Source organism: Patiria miniata, unplaced genomic scaffold (assembly GCF_015706575.1).
Source record: "Patiria miniata isolate m_02_andy unplaced genomic scaffold, ASM1570657v1 HiC_scaffold_20, whole genome shotgun sequence".
Lineage (NCBI taxonomy): Eukaryota > Metazoa > Echinodermata > Asteroidea > Valvatida > Asterinidae > Patiria > Patiria miniata.
The window spans coordinates 28,547,656-28,557,905 of NW_024037059.1; the positions used below are offsets into that span (position 1 = coordinate 28,547,656).

Here is a 10,250-nt window from a genome sequence, read left to right on the forward strand (position 1 = left end):
CAGGTGCAATACCAATTGCCCAATATTCTTCCACATTACCGCCAGAACTATCCAGTTAAAAATATATTAATGTGTGAGGTGGTCGTAGAAAAATACAAGCTTTCAGCGTCGACTCACTCGGCGCGGTGTGCACAATATGTACACGTACATTTGTGTTATGGTCCTGACTGCATACCATGCATTGTATATTTACACCGTCCGATCAGATAGCGCTGTTTCCCTAATCCATAAAGACGTTATTAAAGACAGTGTTCATTATATCGATAATATCTTTAACCCCCTAAGCCTACCTGCATGTACAGTTCGGAATGGATTTATGCGCGTTGAGTCTGAATATCGCTACAAGTTGAAAAGAGGCCATTTTCATCCTAACGAAAACGTAATTCATGCAGTGTGTTATCATCCCTTTTAAAGTCACAGAAGAGTGAAGATGTAAATGATAACACAGTTCCAATAGCCATAGCAAAAACACGGTTCACTGAGCAGTTGTGGTTAGTTTAATCGTGGCTGAATGCCAAACGGCATTAGACCTGTAGTGACTGCCCCTTTAACCATAACGCGACTTAATGTAAATAACAACATTGGCGTCACATGTAAAGAACTCGCCAATCAACGCCAGCGAACATCTTTGACTGGTACCCTGTAATGTACATATAAATTCGCGGGTGCGTCCACATGTGTTCCGTGTGGGTTTTTCCATGTGTTCTGGCTGTTGGTGAAAAGTTAGGAGTTATCGCGTTTTGACATTTTTTGAGCACCAATCTTCAGCATAATTTTACCAACGTTTATCATCGTCTTCGTGTGTTTTCGTCAAGTCAGTTATCATCTGTTTGTGTCCTGAACAATCCTCGTGGATAAAAACTCTATACGAACTGTGGTTCGTGCATCCGCGCCAGGAGAGATATCGCGATCGACCAGAGTCGGTATTCGTCCCGAGGCGAGAAGACCGAGCGAGTGGACTCGTGCCCAATTCACGGACAAATACCTTGGTGAGTTGACAACAACTTTCGTACTGAGTATAGCTATAAATATACTACAGACCCAATAGTTTAGTTGATTTCAACATCTACTCAAAAAGTGACCAGGTAATTACACGCTGTTGCATGGTATTACCTGTTGGGTATCTTTTTTGTCTTTCATCGATTTAATTGGTCAGTTTCCAGAATGTCATCACCAGAAAACGGACCTGTTAATAATTACGACCACGACAAGTATGGCTGGGTCATGGTGGCGGTAACGTTTCTCAATTGGGCCGTGATCATGGGTTACACCAAGGCGTTGGGCGTTCTCCTCATTCCAATCACCCGCGACCTAGACAGCGAGCTCTGGCTTATCGGTTGGTTGGCAGTCTTGTACCTACTAATGCAGAATTGTCTCGGTAAGTTGTTTTTTGGAATTATTCCCATATCTGGCCATCAAGTGTTTTCTCAGTAAAAACAAAACAATATTTTCCCTGCTAAAATTGACTTTTTATGGCATATTATCACTTTCTGACGGCTGATAGGTCACTGACGGGAACAATTAGTGATGGCCAGATATGGGAATCTGTCCAAGTTGTTTTTCCTAAATATGAAATTTAGACTTTTTATCACTTATACCGGGTTGATGTCCATGCTCTGTCTATGTATTCGAAACTTGTGTCGTCGCTTTTGTTTGTTCGGCAGAGCTAGCATCACACTTCGGCTGATCTAAACACTCGTGCTTAATCCTCATTAATTTGCGATTTTCGGTATGGGGTCTCATCCAAAAATTCAAACGACTTCGACCTAATCTGAATATATTGCTGTACAACAATGAATGTTTGTGAGTGCAATGGTATTGAAAAGAATTCCATACCTTGACATGCACTTGACACCCTGTACACAAACCCCATAAGACTGGTCTAAAAGGTGTTTTCTCAATAAATGTTTCAATATTTTCGCTGCAAAATTTGACTTTTTAGGACATGTAATCGCTTTCTGATGGCTGATATGTCACTGCAGGGAAAATCAGTGATATGTATAGAGTTCTTTCCATTTTCAGAATAATTTCATGAGGTGACAGATGGCATGTTCCGTTCATTGAGGCAATGCCGAGTGGAAAGGAACATCTATCTGTCACCGAATGAAAACATTCTTTCCATTGCACGAATGTGAAACATTCATTATTGGTTTCATACAACGCCTGAATAAATCCTCGTCATCTGATTGGTCAGAGCCGCCAATAGTGTGACCGTCCAATGGAACTTCCATTTCTGCAGTGCAGCTGGGTTGGGGCGAATAATTCAATGACACGTGATCAACGACCCACCAATCAGATGACGGGATTTTTTCCAGGCGTTGTATAGGAAGCGCAAGATTTTATAAATAATATAAAACACTAAACATTGTGGTCAAGGTGCTGTCATTGAAGCATTTTCATTGCAGCATTATAAAATTAAAAAGTGAGTCTTGTTGATTCAGCTGATTATAGCCAACAGTATATCGATTTTCAACATTTGGATTTGACTTTCTCCATCCCAGGACCTATTGTCGGAGCTCTGTGCCGTCTGCTGGGCGTCCGTCCGATGATGGTGTTTGGTGCAGTGCTTCTAACGTTGGGCATCATCTTGACGGCGATATCACCCAACGTTTTTGCAATGGCCGTTTTCATTGTTGGGCTAGCAGGTAGTCAGTCTTATTGAGGTTTTGCATCCACGTGACCTTATCACGTGAACGGTAAAATATCCGTCATTTTACGTCTAGCGCGGCGCTCGTCGATCGTTCAGTACATGTACATTAACCGCCGCAAGATGAACAGAAAATGAAAGGTGATCCGTCATTAATTTGTGTGTCTCAAACACCTTGGAGAGGTGGGAGCATATTTTCCCTGAATTTCGAGAGTGGGTTTATGTTCTATGGCAGTTTATTTGTTGGTCTGCAACCGTAGGAGTCCAATATATGGCGGGCGTGTCGGTGACCCGACTGACATGTGACGTCAAGTGAAATTCCTCAATTTTAGTTCCTTTGTGTCATCAATGTTAAGAGAACCATTGACACCGAGCACGGCATTACATTGTACATTTGCCATTTCAAATACAATGTTATTCACTGTACATCTCGTGGGTTTGATTAATACTCTTTGCTTCCTTTTTTGCATGTTGTAAACAAAAGTGGTCTAGGTATATAGACAAGTGACTTTTAAATGCGTGCCGACATATTTGTTATTTGTTTTGCAATATACTGCAGCGTTTGTTAACAAGAGAAAGAGTAATAACAAATTCTTTGGTGACGCTCTGGTTCTTCTGTTTATATACTTCACTTTTATCCGCCATTCAGTTTTGGGTTTCAGAATGCACTCATTATAAATGCACGGACTGATAATGCATTCACCATACTGATGATGTTTTTGTAAGCGGATAGTTTGGTGTCAGCTTTCTTTAAAACTATTTGTAATGTGATACATGTACTTCAGCATCGTGCCTTATTTAGGCTGACGTGCTAACTTATTGCCCAGTGCTGTGAGGTGTGGAAGTGAGTCAATGACAAACTTTATGCAGAAGTGAGCAAATGTTTGGGTTCATACTCTAAACAGAAGAGAACGTGCCTCATAATGACATCACAGCAACGGCGCCCTCAGATGTCATGAACATCTTGGAACAGAAATGATTCAGAAAGTGCACTTTACAAAAATTTTAACCATACAAAATTTATATTGTCTCTTTACACAGGCATGCACAGCTACTAACACTTCACAGACGTCCAAACACATTTTTCATCTAACAATTGTGGCACAATTAGCTCTTGAGGAAAGGGCAACGCCGATGGCATATTATAGAACACTGTACTTTTGGTAAATTGTGGGGACATTTCCTCCTTCTGGATACCGTCCAACCACTACACAAAATACCACGTGACTATAACATTACTGCACATATTTTGCCTCCATTCACAAACTTTCATAATCTTTCCGAATTGGAACAAACATTTTCGTTAAGTATTACATTGATTGAATATTTCGATTTGGCAGTTACATTTTGTGGGGAACTTTTGGGGGTTATTTTGGTCAGTTTTCTCGGACAGACATAGGCCTTTGCAAATAAACGCGCATGCGCATCGATCGAAACAAAATCGTGCTCCGAAAACTTTCGTCAAGAGTGCATTTTATGACCACGGCATGGCATTTGGTCAATCAGTCAATAATTTTTGGTCAAATCTTTTTCGTAATTTTTCGGGGGAAGACACATAGACAGACAAACCAACCGACCACCAAATGACATGCAGAAGCTCCTGCCATAGCTTTGAAACAGGGACTGGAAACAGGGATTTCGCCTTCCTGAAAAACAAAACTTTACGTAATACTGAACAAAGATGATAACCTTTTTATTTTATATTCATGTTACTTTCTTCTTTCTTTGCAGGGGTTGGGTCAGCCCTGATTTTGTTCGTTAGTTTCGCCGTGATGGCGTCATATTTCAAGAAGAAATACGCATTAGCTGTGGGACTCTCAACAATGGGAATTCCTGTGGGTGTGATGGCCTATGGGCCCGTAACCCAGATGCTTGGGGATGCCTATGGCTGGAGAGGAACCATGCTTTTGCTGGGAGGTTTCTCGTTCCATCTAGTTGCGTGTAGTATGTTGGTGCGACGGAATGCTTCCTCTTCAGCAGATACTGAACAGTACCAAGAAGTTACGCAAAGCGATGAAGAAGAAAATAGCCCGAGCGAAGATGGGAGTTTTCGTGGTACTAACCGAACAAACATCTCAAGTGACACTCGTCAGACTCTCTCAGGAGGTTGGGCTAGGGTTTGTTGCCAGAGCGTCCTGAAAGCTTTCGATTTCGCCGTTCTGAAAGATATGGGGTTCATTTTGGTAGTGTCGTCGAGATGTGCAACTAGCTTTGCCTACAGCGGAGTCGTGGTGTACATGGTCTCGCACGGTCAGCTTCAAGGGCTGAGCAAAATGCAGGCGTCGTTTCTGCCTACTTTCTTCGGCTCGGGAAACATCATCGGCAAGTTGGTTATGCCCCTTCTGCAGCAGATGGGCATCAAGGTTTCCATGACATTCTGGGCGTGTTTCGCGTCTTGTGTCGTGTGTGTATCGTTGCTCCTGGACGCCTTCGTCACACCGTTCATGGGCCAGATGGTGGTTACAGGCTTGCTCGGTGTAGGTTACGGTATATCAATTCAAGCAATGGACGTCATCGTTCGGTTCATCTTCACGGATGACCGATTGGTTAATGCACTGGGCTGGCAGGGCTTGTGTATTGGAATGGCTGAGGGTCTTGGAGGACTGGTCGCGGGTAAGCACAATGTGCTCTATCCCTTGTTTTATACAGTAGGCCTACTTGTTGATTTTTGCTCCTATTAAACTGTTCCTAGGTGAGTCAAAGATCAGGTCTGTCAGTCAGTCAGGTCAGTCTGGTCAAGCAGGTCAGTCAGGTTAGTCAGGTCAGTCGGGTCAGTCAGGTCAGTAAGGTCAGTCAGGTCAGTCGGGTCAGCCAGTCAGTCATGTTAGTCAGGTCAGTCAGGTCTGTCAGGTCAGTCAGTCAATCAGGTCAGATAGGTCAGTCGGGCCAGTCAGGTGAGGTCAGTCGGGTCAGTCGGCTCAGTCAGGTCAGTTACGTCAGTCAGATCAATCAGGTCAATCATTCATGTCAGTCAGTCAATCAGGTCAATCAGGTCAATCAGATCAGTCATGTCAGTCTCTCAATCAGGTCAGTTATGTCAGTCGGGTCAATCATGTCAGTCAGTCATGTTAGTCAGTCAATCGGGTCAGTCAGGTCAATCCAGTGAGTCAGGTCGGTCAGTTTGGTCAGTCAGGTCAGTCGGGACACTCAGGTTAGGTAGGTGGGTCAGTCAGGTCAGTCAGGCCGGTCGGGTCAGTCAGGTCAGTCGGGTCATCCAGTCAGTCAGGTTAGTCAGGTCAGTCAGGTCTGTCAGGTCAGTCAGTCAATCAGGTCAGATAGGTAAAGTCGGGCCAGTCAGATCAGTCGGGTCAGTCGGCTCAGTCAGGTCAGTGACGTCAGTCAGATCAATCAGGTCAATCATTCATGTCAGTCAGTCAATCAGGTCAATCAGGTCAATCAGATCAGTCATGTCAGTCTCTCAATCAGGTCAGTTATGTCAGTCGGGTCAATCATGTCAGTCAGTCATGTTAGTCAGTCAATCGGGTCAGTCAGGTCAATCCAGTGAGTCAGGTCGGTCAGTCTGGTCAGTCAGGTCAGTCGGGACACTCAGGTTAGGTAGGTGGGTCAGTCAGGTCAGTCAGGCCAGTCAGCCAGGTCTGCCGGGTCAGTCAAGTTAGATCGGTCAGTCCGGTCAGTTAGGTCAGGCAGGTCAGGTAGGTGGGTCAGTCGGGTCAGCCAGGTCAGTAAGTCAGTCAATCAGGTCAATGAGGTCAATCCAGTCAGTCAGGTCGGTCAGTCTGATCAGGAAAATCAGGTCAGTCAGAAACAGGACTGCGGGCTGTCCCTCTGGGACCATCCCAGAATTCAGTCCCATGAATAGTGCACCCAACTAAGCAGGTTAGACCTTGACACTGAAATTGATCCTTTGCTTTTTTTTAACAGGTTGGATTAACGAGTGGACCGGGAGTTTCAACATAGCTTTCTACTTGTATGGTGGAGTGACGTTGCTATCCATTCCACTGGTGCTCTTCCAAGATCGTTATGCTAAACGAAGGTCACTGTAAAAAAAAAAAAAAAACACTGTCTCATATTATTCAATTTCAATTTAATTCAATTCAATTCAAGAAGCATTTATTTCATACTCCTTTAGAGAAATACATCAATAAATAAAAGATGTCCGGTATATAGCAAAATAGCGAATTCGATAAATATGTCACCAAAAATGTAATAAAAGTAAACTGCGCTATTAACAAGAGTAACACTTACAGCGTGTAACACTTACAGTGCTGATTTGGCTGAAATAGAAATTGAGACAAAGAGTTGAACGATTTATACTAATAGCTCAGATAAACTGGGCTCCACAAGCAACAACGACATTCGACTTGAAGTATTTTGTATCGTTGGACTAAGTACTGCAACATCAGATTTTCCGTTTTGTTATGTTATTGAATTGTTACAGTGCTTCCAAATTTTCAATGGCCTCATTAATTTAACTAATTTATCATTTACAATTCTTTGACGACGACATTGTTTATAATCCATTTGATGTTTGATTTGTTGATAAATCACCAGTGTGATTTTTCAAGCCTGGAAAGGAAAAACGTGAATTCAAAATTGAATTTGCATTTCGAAACAAACGCGTCAGTGTGGAAAATTGATACCTTGGTTCATATTGCCCAGGCAACACTGGAAATTAAGAATGAGAAACTAAAATGAAAATTGAAAATCTCCGAAATTGAAGATTGTCAAGAAGCATCAGATTGTCCATTTCGTCATGTTAGTGAATTCTTACAGTGCTACAAAACATCTCATTTTCAAAATAATTTGATTTCATTGATATTCGCAACACATAATCCATTTTATGTTTGATTGTTTTTTAAATAAATACTACGTTAGCAGTGTGATTTCTAAAAGCTTAGAAAGAAAATACGTGAATTCAAAATGAAATTCTAATTTACCAAAAATTTGTGTGGCCAATAGTTGCAATGGTTCTCACTGCCCAGGCAACACTGGAAATTGAAAATGAGGAATTAAAATTAAAATCTGTGAAGTGAAAGAAAGCTATGTAAATAAGTAAAATCATTTTTTTTCCAAATTATTTTGATTTCTCAAGTATTAAGTTGAGGACTACCATCAATGCAAATATGTTTTCAACATTAACGATGGTTCAAACAATAAACTATAAAAGATACTTTCTACATGATACCCTTCATTTCTAATTAATTAAGTATTCATAAATACCTCAGACAGTTTAGATAGTTCTTAATTCAAAACGCAACGCCCCAGGTGCGTTCTGCGCGACATCGCACAGAACATGCTACGCGCGCGTCAATCTCCTTAAAAGGGTTGTTTACATCTTACTCGCCAGCTGAACACTCCATTATTTTGCTAAAGGGGTGTTTCAAAAGCATGAAGTGAACTTGTTGAACAAAATCGGGATTATTTTAACAAATTATTTGATTTTCTTTTACCGAAAGGTATTTATGAATGGGAATAAATATGTGCTCGGTCGGTATTTATCACTGTGTTTAAGAGTCTGGGTGCTGATAATTACCCTCGCCTCCGGCTCGGGTAATTATCAGCACCCAGACTCTAAGTGGTCTTAAACAGAGTGATAAAAACTTCCGGAGCACACATTTATTCCCTTAATTAAATAAGTTTGTAAGCTTTACTCTTTTTTAAGAAGTCAGCCTTTGTGTTGCCATTTAAAAATGCAGCTGTGGTGCAGATCGTTTGCAGATAGTGGCAACGTGTTTCTCGCAAAATACATCATTCCAACCAGATTGTCTCGTTGCTGCACAATCTTCACCTTCCCTAAGATCATTAGGTTCACCATCCCTCCAGTTTCTGTACTCCACATCAGTAGTGCCATCCTGACACACCCATGTACCTGACACATACAGAATACATATGTCAGGTTTTATTTGGTTTGATTTTACTGTGAAGATTTTAAGAAATGAGAACCATGTTTGTTTGAAGTTTGAATGTTAATATTGTCATTTCTTTCCTCGCCAAAAGAAGAGAAAAAATGTTCAATATGAATTTCTTTGAAAATCGAATTCATTCATTGCTAAAGTCTTAAAGCAATATAAGTTGACAAACCTTCAACTTGCTGATCAGTGCAGTCGATCAAAAACCGGTGGATCAGGTTCTTCAGAAGGAACTCAGTTTCCTCCTGAGACTGAGGCATAACCAAGACACTTCCCATCTTGATGCACTCCTGTTTTGCCTCAGCCCATGGTAGTTTCTCGCTGAGTTGCTTGTAGCATTTGCCACCCCACTGGCTCCAAGTAGGAGGACACGCCCTCTAATGGAGGCCTCACACCTTTCATTACCACCAGTGCATCTGATCATAAGACTAAGGCTTATCAAGCCAACGATGAGACGTTTAGGCAACACCATTTCAAGATGTTACCTCACTGGTGCCCAGTGTAGATATGAAGTTATGCTGTCACTGTCAGCTACTATGTGTACCTTTTTATTGCAGGGGCTATTATGCTCATCAAGAGCTACAGTCAATATTTTCTTCCAATATTAAACCTGCCCTTCAAGTTGAGTCTTTCCAATAAATGTGTCAAGCCATATTGGTTTGATGCAACTGATCCTCAATGCATTGTATCGGCCAACAGACTTCATCACAGATTTGTTATTTCAGTTAATGAAGATGGACTCACTGTTATGAAGCTTCTGCAATTTTGTCATAAATGCTCCACATCTTTTGCTGGATCGTTATTTCTTCTTTGTATCATGTGACTGGCTGAGTTACTGACTGGTAGATGATTTCAGCAGTGATCTCACTAGATTGTTTTGGGTTGTTAGTGTTTCGTTGAAATTGGAGTTTGTATCAAAATGTTTTCCGCAGATCACTAATTGATGGTGTGCAGCTAATCTTTAGTGTGTTGTATCAGTCAAGGCATTTCATCTTAGGCCAAAAAAATAGTCGGTCTCTGGTCAGACCACAATTCTGGAATTGATGCGGCGACGCGGGTTTTTTTTTTTTTTGGTCGGCTGGTTTTTTTTTAAGCTTGGATTGTACAGACAAACTGGGTACTATTTGCATTTGTTGTGTCCTCATAAACATTGGTGTCGTCCATCATTTGCATTGGTGTCCTCCATCACTTGCCTTTGTGCAATTTCACCATTCCTTGGTGCTCCTTGGTACAAAAATTTGAGGTGGTGCGGCAATAGAGATCGCTGTTGTAGATACCGCGGAAAATTTGGGGAAAAAAAGATTGACATGCATGATTAAAATCGACGCGCGCTGACTAGAGACCGACTTTTTTTTTTTTGGCCTTAGATTTGTTGTATTAGTTAATGAAGATTGACTCACCGTTATGAAGCCTGCTTCAAACTGGACCGCAAAGTACTGCTTCTTTCTTTGTGTGTGTGACATTACTACGATGAGGAGCTAATCAAGTGGTTGACCAAATTTATAGAAGGTTTCAGATTTCTGGAGTGACTTGAATACCACAGGCCAGCCAGCACAAGCGTTGTGCATGTTTAGTGTTTAAATTGTGATATACATCGCCATCAAATCTAGAGGGGAAGTCACTTGATCTACACTTCAACACCTGCTCGCCAATTTTGGTGAAAAGTTGGGTAGGCTTTTCTGGTAATATTTCTTCATTTTTTGTAAGTTTGCCCACCATTACACAAGGATGGA

At 41.6% G+C, this 10,250-nt stretch overlaps 1 protein-coding gene across 1 annotated transcript; it reads left to right on the top strand.

Annotated features, from left to right (window-relative positions):
- The first annotated feature begins 671 nt into the window (after positions 1-671).
- LOC119727137 (monocarboxylate transporter 14-like) lies at positions 672-7,327 on the top strand. Its single transcript, XM_038199000.1, has 4 exons — positions 672-1,378; positions 2,502-2,645; positions 4,379-5,260; positions 6,530-7,327. Exons 1-4 carry the CDS (start codon positions 1,165-1,167, stop codon positions 6,649-6,651), a joined length of 1,362 nt encoding a protein of 453 aa, XP_038054928.1. The 5' UTR covers positions 672-1,164; the 3' UTR covers positions 6,652-7,327.
- The last annotated feature ends 2,923 nt before the right edge of the window (positions 7,328-10,250 follow it).

Bases quoted from the DNA above. Each gene is read 5' to 3' on its own strand.
- LOC119727137 (XM_038199000.1), top strand. From the start codon at position 1,165: ATGTCATCACCAGAAAACGGACCTGTTAATAATTACGACCACGACAAG. The intron at 1,379-2,501 runs GTAAGTTGTTTT...TCTCCATCCCAG, and splicing joins ACTAATGCAGAATTGTCTCG to GACCTATTGTCGGAGCTCTG. The intron at 2,646-4,378 runs GTAGTCAGTCTT...CTTTCTTTGCAG, and splicing joins TTTCATTGTTGGGCTAGCAG to GGGTTGGGTCAGCCCTGATT.